General features: G+C 65.5%; 9 protein-coding genes across 9 annotated transcripts; 6 read left to right on the top strand and 3 right to left on the bottom strand.

The window, feature by feature from the left end:
* Positions 1-182: 182 nt before the first annotated feature.
* MICPUCDRAFT_29288 (uncharacterized protein) lies at positions 183-1,179 on the top strand (the record flags this gene model as incomplete). Its single annotated transcript, XM_003062652.1, has 2 exons — positions 183-253; positions 422-1,179. Coding segments are annotated over 2 exons (816 nt in total), but the record flags the coding sequence as incomplete, so codon positions are not given.
* Positions 1,180-1,314: 135 nt separating this feature from the next.
* On the bottom strand, positions 1,315-2,892 carry MICPUCDRAFT_48612 (uncharacterized protein). Its single transcript, XM_003062409.1, has 4 exons — positions 2,789-2,892; positions 2,115-2,672; positions 1,587-1,930; positions 1,315-1,529 (listed from the first exon to the last, which is right to left on the bottom strand). Exons 1-4 carry the CDS (start codon positions 2,870-2,872, stop codon positions 1,346-1,348), a joined length of 1,170 nt encoding a protein of 389 aa, XP_003062455.1. The 5' UTR covers positions 2,873-2,892; the 3' UTR covers positions 1,315-1,345.
* A 197-nt stretch (positions 2,893-3,089) lies between these two features.
* On the top strand, positions 3,090-5,031 carry MICPUCDRAFT_52343 (uncharacterized protein; the record flags this gene model as incomplete). The annotated part of the gene is made up of 2 exons (XM_003062651.1): positions 3,090-4,355; positions 4,621-5,031. 2 exons carry the CDS (start codon positions 3,090-3,092, stop codon positions 5,029-5,031), a joined length of 1,677 nt encoding a protein of 558 aa, XP_003062697.1.
* Positions 5,032-5,552: 521 nt separating this feature from the next.
* On the top strand, positions 5,553-6,347 carry MICPUCDRAFT_6363 (uncharacterized protein; the record flags this gene model as incomplete). Its single annotated transcript, XM_003062650.1, has 1 exon — positions 5,553-6,347. A coding segment is annotated over one exon (795 nt), but the record flags the coding sequence as incomplete, so codon positions are not given.
* A 770-nt stretch (positions 6,348-7,117) lies between these two features.
* Positions 7,118-8,326, top strand: MICPUCDRAFT_21635 (uncharacterized protein; the record flags this gene model as incomplete). Its single annotated transcript, XM_003062649.1, has 2 exons — positions 7,118-7,402; positions 7,469-8,326. 2 exons carry the CDS (start codon positions 7,118-7,120, stop codon positions 8,324-8,326), a joined length of 1,143 nt encoding a protein of 380 aa, XP_003062695.1.
* Positions 8,327-8,420: 94 nt separating this feature from the next.
* On the bottom strand, positions 8,421-9,926 carry MICPUCDRAFT_52340 (major facilitator superfamily). The gene has a single exon (XM_003062408.1). It carries the CDS (start codon positions 9,864-9,866, stop codon positions 8,505-8,507), a length of 1,362 nt encoding a protein of 453 aa, XP_003062454.1. The 5' UTR covers positions 9,867-9,926; the 3' UTR covers positions 8,421-8,504.
* Positions 9,927-10,291: 365 nt separating this feature from the next.
* MICPUCDRAFT_48609 (uncharacterized protein) lies at positions 10,292-11,821 on the top strand (the record flags this gene model as incomplete). The annotated part of the gene is made up of 1 exon (XM_003062648.1): positions 10,292-11,821. One exon carries the CDS (start codon positions 10,292-10,294, stop codon positions 11,780-11,782), a length of 1,491 nt encoding a protein of 496 aa, XP_003062694.1. The 3' UTR covers positions 11,783-11,821.
* A 186-nt stretch (positions 11,822-12,007) lies between these two features.
* On the top strand, positions 12,008-14,389 carry MICPUCDRAFT_48608 (uncharacterized protein; the record flags this gene model as incomplete). Its single annotated transcript, XM_003062647.1, has 4 exons — positions 12,008-12,323; positions 12,439-12,504; positions 12,664-14,062; positions 14,168-14,389. The coding sequence occupies exons 1-4, from the start codon at positions 12,193-12,195 to the stop codon at positions 14,387-14,389; spliced, it is 1,818 nt and encodes a 605-aa protein (XP_003062693.1). The 5' UTR covers positions 12,008-12,192.
* Positions 14,390-14,474: 85 nt separating this feature from the next.
* MICPUCDRAFT_68766 (uncharacterized protein) lies at positions 14,475-15,932 on the bottom strand (the record flags this gene model as incomplete). Its single annotated transcript, XM_003062407.1, has 1 exon — positions 14,475-15,932. The coding sequence occupies one exon, from the start codon at positions 15,930-15,932 to the stop codon at positions 14,475-14,477; it is 1,458 nt and encodes a 485-aa protein (XP_003062453.1).
* Positions 15,933-16,249: the final 317 nt, after the last annotated feature.

Genomic DNA, 16,249 nt, shown 5'->3' with positions numbered 1-16,249 from the left:
CACGCGGACGCGACGCCCCGTGCTGCGGCGGCGCGCGCGAAGCGAATGCCTCGCTTTGCATCTGTCCGCCGTGGTTGACCTCCGCTCCGCTCGTCGCAAGTTTCAAGCGGCGCGAGCGCGAGCGCCTCGACTTGCGTGACTGGAACCGCGGCGACCCGCGTGCGCGACGTGCCACTGCGCGGCGCCCCGGACGATTCCGGCGGCCAGGCGCGAGACCCCGCGCACCGGGGAGATCCGTCCGACGTTCGCGATGGTGCGCCTCCATTGCCGTCGTCCCCCACCCCGTCGCCCCGTCGCGGCCGGCGCGTCGATCCTTGAGCGATCGCGCGCGCGTCTCGTTCGATCTGTTCGCGAAAGAGACGACGAAGAAACGTGTACCCTCGCTCACCCCTCTCCGTCGTCGTCGCCGCCGCCCCTCCAGCCCGCGCTCAACAAGAGCCAGAAGGACAAGGTCAAGCGCTTCGCGTCCGTCGCGGACGCGCCCGAGGACCTCGCGCTGAAGATCCTGAAAGAGGCGAAGTGGGACCTCGAGGTCGGCCTCGAGATCTTCTTCTCGACGCCGATGGACGTCGGCTCTCGCGCGGACGCGTCCGCGATCGACGCCATGTTCGAGTCGTACAGATCCGAGGACGCGGACGAGGACGTCATCGACGCGTCGGGGATCGAGCGGTTCTGCGCCGACCTCGGGATCGACGCGATGGACCCGGTCATCCTCGTCATCTCGTGCCGCATGCGCGCGGCGAACATGGGCGTGTACACCCGAGAGGAGTTTCGACGCGGCATGCGCGACGTCGGCGTCGACGCGACGTCGAAGCTCAGGGCGCTCGTGCCGGAGCTGAGAGAGGATCTAGAAGACCCGGACGAGTTCAAAGAGGTGTACGAGTACTCGTTCGCGTTCGCGAAGGAGGACAACCACAAGTCGCTGGCGTTGGAGTCCGCGTGCGCGCTGTGGAAGGTGTTGCTCGGCGGCGACGACGCGTCAGGGCGCGCGCGGTGGGCGCTCGTCGACGAGTGGTGCGATTTTTTGACGGAGAAGCACGGGAAGGCGATCACGCGCGACACGTGGAGCCAGGCGTTGGAGTTTTCGAGGAGCATAGGGCCGGAGTTGGAGGGGTACGATCCCGCGGGGGCGTGGCCGTACCTCATCGACGAGTTCGTGGAGCATAAGCTCGAGGGGAAGGCGGCCGCGGCGGCGGGGGGCGGGGAGTGACGACGCGCTTTATTTTTTCATCCTCGCGCGACGACGAAAACGACGACGACGACGCCGCGACGGACGAGATCGCGAAGAGCGAGCGCGCGGCGAGCACTGTAGCATCCATCGGAGAGAATTAGAATTGAAACGAAATCACGCGACGACGCGCCTGCGCAGCCCGTCCGGGGCGATCCCGCCGTCGTCTCCCGACGTCTCGTCCCCCGCGCCGTCTCCGTCGCCGTCGCCGTCGTCCCCGACGCTCCCGCGCCGTCCCTCCTCGCTGTTCCGCGACGACCCGCCGCGGTCCTCGTCGTCGGAAGACGTGCTCAGTCCGCCCGCGACGTACTCGTTCCACCCGACGTACTCGCTCCTCGCGCTCGCGCTCAACCCGCTCAGCCCGCCGCTCACGATCTGCTTCGACCGGTTAATCACCTCGCTCGCGAACGACGACGGCGCGCGCACCGCGCCGAAGAGCACGACGACGCCGAACAACGCCGTCGCCGTCGCGCACAGATACCCCCACACCGCGATCGACATCAGCACGAAACTCGACGCGGGGTAGCTCCTGATCGCCCTCGTCAGCGCGTTCATCTCCACGTGCACGTCCGCGTGCGCGGCGTAGATGATCGGCAGCGCGCTCGCGGGGACGCCCGCGCGGGGTTTGACGACGACGACGACGGAGGTGAACGGGCTCGACTTGTCCTCCGAGACGCCGCGAAACATCGGCAGCCGGATCCACTTAGGGTCGTTCCATACAAGCGATTGTCGGGGTGGAGTTGAAAGGCGTCAGTTGGCGTTGAAAGGCGTCGAGGGCGGGGATTGAAAGCGAGGGGTGGGCGCAGAGAGACGACGGGAAAAGTCCTTAAGGATCGGCGTTCACCACGCCAACGCGGTCGTATGGGGACCAGTGTATAGAACGCACCTGCGTCTGCGTCTCTTCCATCAGCCCCAACGCGTACAGCGGCCACCGCGTGACGAACCGGAGGAGCCTGACTTCAGGGTTGACGCGCTTGAGCGTCGCCGGGCGCGTCGCGTTCGCTATCGCGTCGCCCCGCTCGTTCGTCAGCGACGCGTACACCTGGAACATGCCGCCGTCGACGCCGCCCGCGCCCGTCGCGGCGGCGGCGGCGTCCGGGACGACGAGCGTCGCGGTGACGTCGAACCGCGTCCCGGGGTCGAGGACGCGCGCGCGTCGCAGCGCCTTGTCGGAGATGGTCGCGGGGGCGTCCGCGGTCGGCTTCGTGAACGCCGCCGGGGAGCGCAGGTACGCGCGTTTCTCTTCGGAGAGAAAGGACGCGGACGCGACGGGCGCGCTCGACGTGACGTCGAAGATCAGCTCTTGATGCGTGGACGACGGCCCGGTCGGGACGACGATGAAGCGGAAGGCGACGACGAGGAAGAACGCGACGAAGAGGAGGAACGTCGAGATGATCGACGCGGTCGCGGCGTACACCGCGGCGGTCGTCGCGCCTCTCAGAACCTGCGCGAGACGGCGAGGGGAGAGGTGGCGTGAGCGGACGAATCTCGAGAGCGGCGGACGCTCATCTTAATCTTCGACGAGCGTCGGGAGACGGGCGGAGCGTCGCGCGGGCGCACCTTGTTCTGGACGACATCCCACTTCCCTTCGAGGACCGCGATCCACAGCGACGTCTCGCTCGCGCGATGACCCGCGCGGTGCATCGCGGCCTCGTGCACGCGGTGGACGGCGCGGTCGAGGTATGCCAGCCTGCCAGCTGGCGCTGGCTCGGACCCGCCGATGAAAAATCGACGTCGGCGGCGCGCGGCGAGAATAATCGGCGGTCGACCAGTGTGCACGGCGCGAGACGCGTCCGGAGCCGCGCACGGAGGGCGTCGCGGGCGTCGCGACGGGACAGAGGCGCGTCCTGACGCGAGCGCCATGGATCTCATGGACATGGGCATCGGCTTGGACGCGATACGAAGGGAGAACGAGCAAGGCCCGCTCATACCGCTGCGGCACGACAAACACGCGGGACGCGACGCGGCGATGAAAGCGCGCGGCGGCGCCGCGCCCGCGCACTCGTCCGCGTCCAACGCCGTCGCCGGCAGCGAGCTGTACGACACGCTGTCGTCCGCGGACTTCTCCCAGGAGGTGCGCGTCGACGCGGTGAAGACGGGGATCGCGAATCGCCTCGCGCGAATCTCGGCGTCCGCCTTCCCCGCGGACGCGATCGTCGCCAACTGCGGCGCGCTCCCCATCGGCGCGATCCTCTCGCTCTTCGCCCCCGCCCCCGCCCCCGCCGACGCCGACGCCGACGCCGACGCCGCGAACGACGACGCGGTCCCGACGCTGCGACGAGACCCGGCGTCGTGCTACCACTGCGGCGCGTTCGCGTCCGCGTCGTGCCGCGTCGACTTGACGCTCGGCGCGTGGCGGTGCGCGCTGTGCGACGTCGGGAACGTCGACGCGCTCTACGCGTGCGGCGGCGGCGGGTCGAACGGGGGGCGGGACGCGTTCCCGGAGCTGACGAACGCGGTGGTGGAGTACCACCTCGAGAGCGGGAGCGGCGACGGATCCGCGGGCGGCGGCGGCGGCGGGGACGGCGAAGGCGGCGGGAACGGCGGCGTGGTTTTTTTCGTCGTCGACGACGCGCTCGACGACGACGAGGCCGCGCTGCTTCGCGCGTCATTATCCCGCGTCGCGTCCGGTCTCGACGCGTCGCAGAGCGTGGGGTTCGTGACCTACGCCGCGTCCGTCGCGGTGTACGAGTTAGGCGGCGCGAGCGCCGTCGCGAGCGCGGAAGTGCTTTCGGGCGCGAAGTCGCCGCGCGCGGCTGACCTGGACGCGTTTTTAGGAAAAGAAGAAGAAGACGACGACGACGGCGGCGGCGACGGCGGCGGCTCGATCGGGCGATTCATCGCGCCCGCGCGCGCGTGTCGAGCCGCGCTCGAGGCGGTCATCTCGTCGATCAAACCCGCGGGGCGGAGCGCCGGGCCCGTCGCGGGCAGGGCGCGGTGCGCGGGTGTCGCGATCGAGACGGCGGCGGCGATGATTCGACGCCGCGGCGGCCCGGGTCGGATACTCGTGTGCGCGGGCGGGCCGTGCACGCGAGGGCCGGGCGGCGTGCGCGCGGACGACGAGTCCGAGCTTTTTGATTTCGAGAGAGCGACCGCGGCGGCGTACGTGGACGAACTGTCGAGCACGGTGCGTAAAATCTCCACGCGACCCCCGCTGATTCGCGTGATTTGATTTTTGTCATCGTCTCCCCGAACCCGCGCGTCTCTCGGTTTTGCTCTGTGATGTTTTTACAGCTTAATCTTTGCTGACTATCCTCGTGAAGACGCTAATGACAACCTGACTGAGAGCAAAACCCGCGGCGGCTGTTTTTTTTTCGCGATCACGCCGAAACCACAACCTCTGGATACTCCCCGCTGACTCGCGCCCTCGTCTCCGTTCGATCGATCCACAGATCGCTTCGCTTGACGTGACCGTGGACATCATCTCCGGCGGACGAGAAGCCATCGGCGCGGCTAGGCTCGCCCCCCTCGCGGACGCGACCGGTGGATCCGTCGTCCTCGTCGAAGACTTCGGCGCGACGTTCGAATCCAACGCGGCGAGGGCGGCGGCGAGACGGCCAGGGAGAGGACCGGCGGTGACGGTGAGACTGTCGCACGGCGTGCAGTGCGCGCGCGTCATCGGACCCGTTCGCACGATGACGCGCGAAGCCGCGGCGGCGGCGACGCGGTGTGGGTCGACCGCGTTCGAGGACGCGAGCGACGTGGTCCGTTTGAAGACGAACGATCCCACGCAGGTGCGCGCGCCCTCCGCTCGTTCCCCGGAGCGTTTTTTTTTTTTTTTTTCGCTCGCGCGCGAGGCATAACCAGCCCGACGTCTCGTACTTAACTTGGGAGGCGTCGGGCCAAATTGCTTCGCTAGAGATGATCGGTTAACCCCTAGCCAAGAGCTCCGTTTGTTCGCTGTACGTTCGCGGGCTTCGTGTGGGTTGCAAATCTTGGTTATTTTCGTCCGCCAGTCCGCCCGCCCGCCTCCTCAGTGCGTAGCTTACCAGCTCGCCGCTCGAAACCACACGAGCCTCGAGTTAAACGGCCGCGCGATATGAACCCATCCAGGGCGTTTCGCGCGCTCGACGCGGCCCTCACGGCCAGCGCGGAGTCGCGAGAAGCGCCACACCGTTCGTTCGGACGTCGTTCGAGACGCTTTCGCCGTCGTGTTCTCTCCTCTGACGCGCGTGCGCTTCCTTCCTCTCTCCATTCCTCCCCGCAGGCGATCGCGGTATTTTTTCAATTCTCCCGGGACCTCCCCCCCGACGCGTACGCGCACGCGCAGTTCGCGTCGTGGGACGTCACCCCCACCGGCACGCGCGTCGCGCGGGTCGTGTCGATTCGGATTCCAACCGTCCGCACGAAACGCGAGTACCTCGCCGCGGTGGATAACACCGTCGCGGGGATACTCGCGGGGAAGAAGGCGGCGCTCGACGCCGCGAACGAATCCATCGGTCGCCTCGGCGCCGCGAAGCGTCTCCGCGCGCGCGTGATGCACCTCGCGGAGGTGTTCTCGCCCCCCAGCGCGCCGCCACCGAACCGCCCGTTCCCCGGCGCGCTGCGCGAGTTCGCGGAGGCGATGTATCACGCGTGCCGGGGCGGGATGTTGAGCGAGATGCTCGGTCACGCGGACGAACGCGCCGCGGCGCGCGGGATTTTTCTCTCCGCCGGCGTCGACGTCGCCGCGCCGATGCTGTCGCCGCGACTGTTCAAACGCGACGGCGCGGGCGGCGCGGGCGGATTCGTCAGCGTGCCCGCGAGCGATCTCGCGCTGTGCGGCGACGCGGTGTTGTTCCTCGACGCCGGGGATTGCGTCTTCGGGTGGGTCGGGAGGGAGGTGGCGAGCGACGCGGCGCGGTCGCGCGACGCGCGCGAGACGCTCGCGGCGTTCGGTAAACGGCTGACTCGCGACCGTTTCCCGATCCCGTCGCTGAAGATCGTCACCGAAGGGTCGTCCCAGGCGCGATACGTCGTCTCGAGGCTCGCGCCGGGTCACGTGGACGCGGAGCACGAGCAGAACGTTTGGTTTCCGCCCATCGCCGCGTTGGCCCCGGAGGCGCGGAAAAAGCTGATGGCGTCGTTTCTCCCGACCGAGGAGCCGAGCTTCGCGCTGTGGATGCGCGGGCTCGGTCTGCGGATTCGCGAGGCGGGCGACGACGACGTGACGCTCGCGATGGGGGGAGGCGAGGTCGGCGTCGGGTTCAACACGCAGATAGTATAGTAGGTAGCGCAACGTGAGACGGTTAGTAGAAAATATCTCCACAACTCCACGTGGCACGGAAAAGCGCGCGAAACGTTTTGAAGCCACATACGTCATACGTTTTTGAAGTGAATGCGGAGAGACGCGTCAGGGCTCCCGCGGCGCGCACTTCGACACGCGCGACCGCGCGCGGAACGGAACGCCACTTCGTCTTTCCTCTCGGCGAACGACCCGCCTCGCGCCTCGCCCTCGAGCCGTCGACCCGTTCGTCGCCGTCGACGTCCGTCGCGTCGCGCGCTCCCAGAAAAAAGGAAGGCTTCATCGAAAGGACGCGAACCGCGGTTCGTCTTTGACCGAGGGGGATGCCGACCGCGCTCGCGATGCACGGCGCGATGTCGCTCGCGATCGGGACGTCGCGCTCCGCGCTGGGGCGACCGCGCGCGATGCGGCGGACGTCCCCGCGGACGTCCGCGCGCGTCGTCCGCGCGTCCGCGGCGGAGAAGGACGACGCGGACGTCGCCCCTCGCGCGCCTCGCGTCTTCGCCGCGCTCTCCGCGGCGGCGTTGACGACGTCCGTCCTCGCGGGCGACTTCGCGCCCCTCGCGGCGTGGGCAGAGCAGGTCCCCGCCGGGCAAGAGAACGCGATGATCGCGCCGACGTTCAAGACGGGCTCGCCGCCGTCCGCGCGCGCGCCGGAGCCCGCGATGCGCTCGCTCACGTCCGACGAGCAGGCGACGATATCCTTGTTCAAAGAGAACACCCCCTCGGTGGTGTACATCACGAACTTAGCGCAGCGACGCGACGTGTTCACGCTGAACATCACAGAAGCGCCGCAGGGCGCCGGGAGCGGGATCGTGTGGGACGACGACGGGCACATCATCACCAACTACCACGTCATCGCGCGCGCGAACCAAGTGCGCGTGACGTTCCAGGATCAGACCGTCTACCCAGCGACGGTGGTCGGTTTCGACGAGGACAAAGACATCGCGGTTCTGAAGATCGACGAGAACGCGATAACGCCCGCGATGAAAGAGGCGAACGACGGCATTCGCAAGAACACGTCGTTGAAGTCGGCGAGCGGGAAGGCGGAGATTCGACCGGTCCCGCTCGGCACGTCGTCCGACCTCCAAGTCGGGCAACGCGTCTTCGCGATCGGGAACCCGTTCGGCCTGGACCACACGCTCACGACCGGCGTGATCAGCGGCCTCGGCCGAGAGATCCAGTCCGGGAACACGGGACGCCCGATCGACGGGATCATTCAGACCGACGCGGCGATCAACCCCGGGAACAGCGGCGGGCCGCTGCTCGACAGCGCGGGACGGCTCATCGGCATCAACACCGCTATCTACAGCACGTCCGGGTCTTCCTCCGGCGTCGGGTTCGCGCTGCCGTCGGACATGGTCTCCGGGATCGTGAGCCAGATCATCACCTCCGGGAGGGTGACGCGGCCGATCCTCGGCATCACGTTCGCGCCGGATCAAGCCGTCGAGCAGCTCGGGTTGGGCGGCGTCTTGGTGTTGGACGCGAGGGAGAAGGGGCCGGCGTGGCGCGCGGGGGTGAAGTCCACGTCGAGGGACGAGAGCGGGCGGCTCATCCTCGGCGACGTCATCGTCGAGCTGAACGGCGCGCTCATCAAGAACTCGAGCGACTTGTACCGGACGTTGGACAAACTCACGGTCGGTCAGGAGATCTCCATGAAGGTGATGCGCGGGGAAAATAAAGTCGACCTCGGTCTCACCTTGGACGACCGTCCGAACGAGCAGTCGACGCAAGGGATGTTTATCTTCCCGGGGATGGCTCCGGGGGAGGGGATTCCGATTCCCCCGGGCGGGATTCCCATCCCCGGTCTCCCGGGACCGGGGTACGAAGAGGACGAGGACGAGGGAGGACAGTTCCTCGCGCCTCCGTACTGATTCATTCGGTTGTCGAACGAGAACCGACGAGCTCGTCGTGTACGCCTACGCTGTATAAGATTGTATTTTGAACGCGAATGTAACGAAGAAATTTCATCAACGCACAACGCATACACGTACTGTAAATCGAAAAAATATGTACGTACACCGATCCACCGATCCCCGATCCCCGATCCGATCAAGGCGGCCCCATCCCCGCCGCTTTCTTGTACACCGGCCCTTCCGTGAGTTGTTCGAGCTTCTTCTGAAGCGCCGCGGCGATCAACAAGAACAGCGTGCACATCGCGAACATCGCCGCGAGCGGGAACATCGCGACGTTGTACAGGATGACGCACACGAACAAGTTCAACGGAATCCTGAAAAAGTTCATCACCGTCGACCGAACCTCCTCCGGGACGTACTGCGACCGCATCTTCATCATCGACGGCCAGAAAATTCCAACCATCGCCTCGAAGACCAAGAACCCGAGCATCTGCACCTTCCCTTCGAACGTGATCGGTCCGCCCTTGTACCCGTCGCTCTCCATGCCTAACGACCGCGTCAGCACGGGAATCGACAGGGACGCCGCGGACGCGAGGAACACGGTCTGCATGTACTTCTCCGGCCTCGTGTCCGGCCGGGACATTATCCTCGACGCGACGGACGAGCCGACCATGCACGCGACCATCATCGTCGCGAAGATCATCCCGTGCGGGATGTCCTCCCCGTTCGGCCCGAGCGCGGGCGTCCACAAGAAAACGAACGAATACATCGACGCCTCGAACAGGGACTGCATCGCGCCGAGGTAGAAGACGCGCTTGTCCGACGCGATCGCGGCGTACGCTTGCTGCATGCCCTGCTGCACCGTCGTGCTCTCGCTGGCGTCGCCCTTGTTTTCGCTCCACGTGAAGAGGATGACGACGCCGCCGATCGCGAGAAAGCACGCCGCGGCGTCGAACGGCGCGACCGGGCCCATGTTCATGTCCGTCACGAGGAAGTTCGCGAGCAGCCCGGAGACGATCGAGACGAGCCCGTTCCCGAGGAAGATGGCCTTCGCGAACGTCTTGTCCAACCACTCCGCCTCGTACCCGCGCTTGAAGTGCTCCGCGACGAGCCAAGACTCGAACGACGTGAACAGCAGCGACGTCGCGATCCCGCCGAAGAATCTCCCGAGCATCAGGACGTTGTAATCGCTCCAGTGCTTCGTGACGCACGACGCGATGTACGTCACGCAGTACGTCAGCGCCGCGTTTTTCCGTCCGTACTTGTCCGCCATCGATCCGACGACGGTGCCGAAGATCATGGACGACCCGAAGCCCGCGATGAAGAGTTTGCCGATGTCGCCCGTGCTGTATCCGTAGTGCTGGTACAGCGCGTACACGTACGGGCCTTGCAGCCAGTCGCCCGCCATCATGAGCGAGTACACGAACAGGTACAGGTTGCGAAACGAGATGAAGGTGTCCGGCATCGCGACGCGCTCTTTGTTCCCGGCCTTTTGCATCTCCAGCCCCGCGCACGCGATCGCGAGGATGCCGAACTGAAGCCAGTAGTAACCCTCCATGGTTGGCTTGTTTCCGGTTGGGGGAGGGGGGCACGCACTCGACGCGCGAGAGGAAGTGCGCGACGGGGCCGATCTACTTTTTTGATGTTCGACCGCGACCGCGTCCAACTTTTTGCTTGGCCAGGAAACGCCGGCAGGCGAGTACGTACGCGTTCTTCGTATTCTCAAAAAATACACTGTGCACATGTTTGATTTCGGATTGAATTTCGGGGATTTTCCGCTACCTCGCGCGGTAGCCAAGAGGGAAACGGAAAGGGCGCAATTTTCAGTGGGCACCAGCGAGATCTTACCAAGCATTTGCGCGTGATCCCCCCGCACTCACCCGCGCACGAGCGCGCGCACGACGGGGGATCTGCGGCGGAGTCGATCGCCAACCCCCTCCCCGCCACACCCCCGCCTCTTCCTCCGCGTCGCAGCGCGCGAAGATGGCGGGCGCGGACGCGGGGAAGACGACGTTTGGATTCGCGAAAAAGGCGGCGAAGAAGAAGACCGTCGCCGCGAACGGCGCGGAGGATGACGTCGCGAAGAAGGAGTACCTCACCGGCATGGGCAGCGGCGGTCTGGAGCTCAAGGATAAGAAAGAAAAGGTCGTGAAGTCCATCCCCGCGATCGCGAACACGTTCGAGGTCGGCACCGGACGGCAGAGGAAAGCCGCGGGGCATCGCGCGCCGAGTTTTCTCCCGAACGACGCCGCGATCGAGGAGGACGCGGAGCGATTCGAAGTCGCCGCGCGGTTGACCGCGGGCGGCGGGGAGACCGCGCAAGGGAGCGGCACCGTGTACGGCCTCACGAAGATGGGCCCGAAGGACGGCGACGTCAAGCTGGAGGACGACGAGAAGCCGCCGCCGCCCGCGAACGAGTCGTTCATCGGGAAATCGCTGCAAGAGAAGGAGCTGCAGGCGTTCCGCGAGGACGTGCAGGACCTCCCGGAGCAGGCGAGTTTGGATGATTACGAGAGCATGCCGATCGAGGACTTCGGCGCGGCGATGCTTCGAGGGATGGGGTGGGAGGAAGGGAAGCCTGTCGGAAGGAACTCGAAAGGGTTAGTCGCCGCGGTCGAGTTCGTCCCGAGAGCCGGCCGGCTCGGACTCGGCGCGGAGCCCGCGCCGAAGCCGGAGGTTTCCGACGCGCGACGGATAAAGCCCGGGGAAACGCGCGAACGCGCGGACGTGATGGTCTTACCGGAAGGCCCGGAGGGAAAGTCGCGGAACGTCAAGTCCCTGGACGAGAAGCTCGTGAAGAGGGAAGAGCCTGGGCCGAGAGAGGGCAAGATGATGTGCGTCGTCGAGGGGCGGCACCGCGGGCTCGAGTGTCGCGTGTTGACGCTGACGAAGAGCGAGGGGCGAAGCGAACGCGCGCAGGTCGAGCTTAAAACCAGCGGCGAGGTCGTGACCGTGCGCACGAGCGAGCTCGCGGACTTTGGGTCCGGCCCCGCGGATCGAGCGATGGGGATAGGCCGCGGCGGCGGCGGCGGCGGCGATACCGGCGGGAAGAAGCGCGAGAGGACCGGCGGCGGCGGCGGCGACGAAAAAAAGGAGAAGCGAAAACGCGAGGAGCCGCCGCCGTGGCTGTACCCCGCGATTCGCGTCCGGATCGTCTCGAAGTCGTTCCAGAGCGGCCGTCTGTACCTCAAGAAAGCGGTCGTCGTCGACGTGGTATCCCCGAGAGAGTGCACGCTGGAGCTCGAGAACGGCGAGGTGTTGTCGAACGTGCCGCAGCGCGCGTTGGAAACCGCGCTTCCGAAGCGCGGCGGACGCGTCGCCGTCCTCGCCGGCGCGCACCGAGGGAAGCGAGGGAAGCTCCTGGAGAAGTCGGGGGACGCGGGCAGCGTGCAGCTGAACGACGACTTCAGCGTGCACTCCCTCTCGTTAGACGCGATCGCGGAATACACGGGCGCGATCGACGAGGAGGACTAGTTAGAGGCGGACTTTTTTAGTTTGGAAAAATCAAACGTTAAAAAAGAGTCCGAGACGCTGCGCTGCGCCGACCGCGGATAACACACCGCCCCACGCACGGCGACGCTTCGTGCGCGCACAAACCAGACAACTCAGATATTTTTACATTTGTAGAGCCGCGCCGCCTTGCGTTTCGCGGCGCCAAAAAGCGTCGACGCGCTCCGACGCGCGCGCACAGAGGGGGCGCTCTGCCGACGTCTCCACGCGCGCGGTGCGCGGGTTCGCTCCGCGTCGCGCTCGCGCGCGGTCCTCTGGTGAGCTTTCCGCTAGACGCGAGCGCTCGGGCGCCCGTCCGTGGCGACGCGCTGCATCCATCGGTCGAGTGGATAGATTGACTGACTGCACGCTGTCCAACGACTTTTCCGGTCGCGATGTCGCGCGCGTGCGCGAGCCCGGCGTGCGTCGCTCGCGCATCCGCGCGCGATGCGACGCGCGCGGCGCTCTCGCGTCGCGATAGGAAGCCGAGCTCGAGCGTCAAAGTCGCCCGGCGAGCGTCGCGGAGGTGCGCGCGAGCTCGGTGACGCACGCGCCACTCGCTACCCGTTCGCGTCGATTCGTGGCCACGTGAAAAGACGCGTCGCTGACGCCGTCGCCCCCCGCCCCTTCCCCGCGCCCAGGTGCAGTCTGACCGCGACGAACGCGGCGAAGGCGTCGGCGAAGGAGTCGGCGACGTTATCCAACAGGCGCGTCCTCGTCCCCGGGTTCGTCGAACGCGGACGCGCCCCCCCCCCAGGGCCCGCGCCCGACCGCATCTTGTGCTATACTTCTTCCCCCGTCAGGTCGTCGCAGTCGCATTCTCTTCTGACCTCGGCTCGTTCGCTCGTCTCGTCGCGACCGCGCAGGGATTACCCCGAGGGCGAGTTAATCTTGGGCATGGAACTCCGCATGCACTCGCTGAAAGCCGCGCCCGTGGATACCGCGAACGCGGAGTTCATGCGCCCGGGCGTGACCGCGGAGCTCGAGGACCTCTCCGAGGAGTCCGTGCGCGCGGCGGTGAGGAAAGTCATAAAACATTTCAACTGGAACGGCCCCGTCGGCGTCAGCGTCACCAGGGCGATCATGCGGACGTTAGGGAATCAGCAAGCGGCGAAACGATTAGAAAGGATGATGCCCGAGACGAAAGGCAAAGTAGCGACGATGATTCACACGGAAGCCGCGGGGTACGCGGAGATGTATTTCGGCCCCGGGTTGAAAGAACACGGCGTCGTCGTCGTCGCGACGATCGGCAAAGGCATGGGCACGGTGACGTACAACAACGGCCAGAAAGTTCGCAACTCGGACTTGAAGCACCTGACGTGGACGTACGAGCGCGAGCTAGGGAAGCTTCGCGAGCGGTGGGGGTGGGACGGGTACGCGCCGGACATTCCTCCGGAGAAGGACGAAGCCGTGCTTCACGAGCGGTACGCGCTCGCGGGACCGGCGCGGCCGCTGTACCGCCGCGACGGCGATTTGACGCGCGACTTCGAGGAAGAGGAAGTCGCCGCGTTCCGGCCGATCCTCGCGTACGCGACGCTCGTGGACAAGTACCTTCAGAAGATCGCGGGCGCGGTGAAGCCGGATAAGATCATCCTCCTCACGACCGGCGCGGCGTCGCAGTTACCGGAGGACGCGCTCTTCGCGCTTCTGCAGCCCGGGATCGCGAGCAAAGGGTTGAGCGGGGACACGATCGTGATGGGGGAATTCCCGACGATGGCGCTCGTGAAGGGCGCCGCGATCGGCGCGCACGTGGAGCTCGGCAGGCGCCAAGCCGGGGAGGTTTTACGCGCGGCGGTGACGAACACCATCGTCGGCGACCCAAAACCACGGGAATTATTCGAAGAGGACCTCTTGTGGATCTTCCGAAAGCTCGACCGCGACAAGGACGGCGTGATCAGCCACGACGACCTACTTCAGGGTGTTAAATTCCTTGGCACGAGCTTCTCGGACGCGGAAGTCAAAGGTCTGCTGCGCGACTTCACCGGAGGGATGAAAGAAGTCGCGACTGCGGAGCAGTTCACGGCGTGGTTCGCGAGAGCGCTGAAACTCGCCGTCGCGCACGTGCACGAGGTGCACTCCGAGGATGAGTTCAACCGGTTCGTCAAGGAGTGGCAAGAGAAGACCGTGAACGTAGAGACGACCGGCGGGACGATGACGGACGAGGACGGGTCGTTGGTCGTCCTCGAGTGCGGGTACACGCACTGCCGACCGTGCATGAAATTCGAGAAGACGTACGAGGGCGTCGCGAAGAAGTACCAGGACGCGGTGAGACTGCTTCCCATACGACCCCGTTCGCGATGTGAACGCCGTTCCTTAAGGACTTTTCCCGTCGTCACTCTTCACCCGCGCTTCCCCTTCAACTTCTCACAGCTGTTCTTGAAAGTTCTCGGCGACGCGTGCCCGGGGGCGGCGCACTTGTGCCGGGACGTGCTCGAGATTCAAGGCACGCCGGAATTTAGGTTTTACCGAGGCAAGAAGCTGCTTCACGTGATGCGAGGCGCGGATCGCGGCAAGTTGGAAAGGACCGTGCAAGAGTACCTGGGGCTGAACCCCCCGGTCGAAGAGCCGGCCGCGGTGCCGGCTTCGAGATGAGCTATTATAGAACGTAAGGACCATAGTTTAAATTTAACGCAAGCGAGTTTGATTATTTATCTAATAATACCCTCTCGCGCGGCGCCTAGTTGTTAGAAGTAGAAGGCCAGTTGCCTTCCACCCAGAGATCCCCGGAGATCCCGTCGAGGAACTGCTCGATCTTCGAGCACAGCTCTGGGTGCGGAGTCTCGCCGTTTCCTATTATCCGATACTTCGTCCGCGACGGGTGCCATATCACGATCGTGGAGGCGGCCGCGCCGATCGTCTCCGCGAACTCCGCCCACGCGTGGACCTTCGCGATGTTCACCGTGCCGAAACTGAGAATCGGTTCACGCCAAAACGACCCGCGTAAACGTTTGAACACCTCTTGGTCAGTCTTAAACCCGTCCACGAGCATCACCACCACCATACCGCTCTGCGATCCTTTCAACGACGCGAGCGTGTCGTCGTCGCTCCAGTCCACCACCGCGTCGTCGTCCACCTCGCGCTTCTTCTTCACGCGTTTGCTCTTTTTCGGGCGACGCACAAACGAGGGAACCAACAGCCCGACGATCAACAAGAACATCGGCGCGACCGGCCCGGATTCGACGCAGATGTACATCAGCTCCTCGGCGAGGTCGTACGCGGTCGCGGTCGCGTCCGTCTTCCACTCGCGAAGGGATTCGATCGCGCTCGGTTTAGGAGCGGTCAGCTCGGGAAAGCGGGCATCCCCGCGGTTCGCCTCGCGAAGGGACCCGCCTTCCGCGTCGGAGGTTTTCGCGACCCACGACAGAATCGCGCGCGCGTCCATCTCGCCGTCGTACACCGCGTGCTCGATCACATCCGGCCCGTGCGTGAATCGCATGGCGACGACGCGCGGCTTCGCGTTCGCTTTCCCGCACGCCGCCGCGCCGGCCGCGTCGCTCGGCGCGAAGAAAGCTCTGCAGAAGCTCGCCTGCGTCTTCGCGTCGACCCACGCGAACGCGAGTTCCTTCGCCTCGAGCGCTGTCGATAACGTCGCGAAGTCTTCAGTCGTCGACTGAAGCGATGCTTTCGCGTCGCGAAGCGTCGAACGCGCGCGCTCGAATGCGTCCAAACCGCGGACGCCGAGGAGAACGACGCACGTTTGCACCAAGCCTCCAGGCTGACACCCGACGGACTTCACGTTCGACACCCTGAGCTGCGGGAGCGTCTGGAGCTTGTGCTCGATGAGCAACGCTTTCAGCTTGTCCTTACCCGACACCTCGTGCTCGACGACGCGCGCGTTCCCCTCTTTCATCACGAGCACCGCCGGCGGCGCGACGACGTTAAATTTTTTTATCCAATAACTCGCATCCGCCGAGGCGTGAATCACTCTCGCAAACGAGACGTCGTCTTCGTACTCCGTCGCCGCGCGTTTCAGCAACGCCGGCGGCGTCGACGACCTCGACGAGAACATCACAAACTTCACCTTCTCCGGTTCGGATTCCAGGAACGACGGCAGCGTGTCCCTCGTGTGTAGAGGGACGTCTGCGTATCGTAAAAGTCGGTCCATCGCAAACGCGGAGAGCTTGTTTTCTTTCATCACGCCGCGGTACTTTCGCTTGCACCACGTCTTCTTGCACCCGGGGGCGAAACCGACGACGACGGGGAGGTCCTTGTAGTCCGCGTGCGTCGCGGAGAACAAATGCTTCGGCGCGACTTGCGCGGCTAACGCGGGGTAGTGCGCGAGGTTTATTCTCCCCAGTTTCGCGATGCCGTCGAGCGCGCGCGACGTTTGCTCCCACGCCGGCGCCGCCCTGTGGCACCGCTCGCTGCCGTCGTGATACACCTGCACGAGCCACGCGCGGTTCCCGTCTAAGACGTATTTCGCGAAGTTCCCGGGTTTCAAATCCAGAGTGT

Source organism: Micromonas pusilla (assembly GCF_000151265.4).
Source record: "Micromonas pusilla CCMP1545 genomic scaffold MICPUCscaffold_12, whole genome shotgun sequence".
Taxonomy (NCBI): Eukaryota; Viridiplantae; Chlorophyta; class Mamiellophyceae; order Mamiellales; family Mamiellaceae; genus Micromonas; species Micromonas pusilla.
Note: the sequence above shows the minus strand (reverse complement) of the source record. Positions and strands in the feature narration are given on the sequence as shown.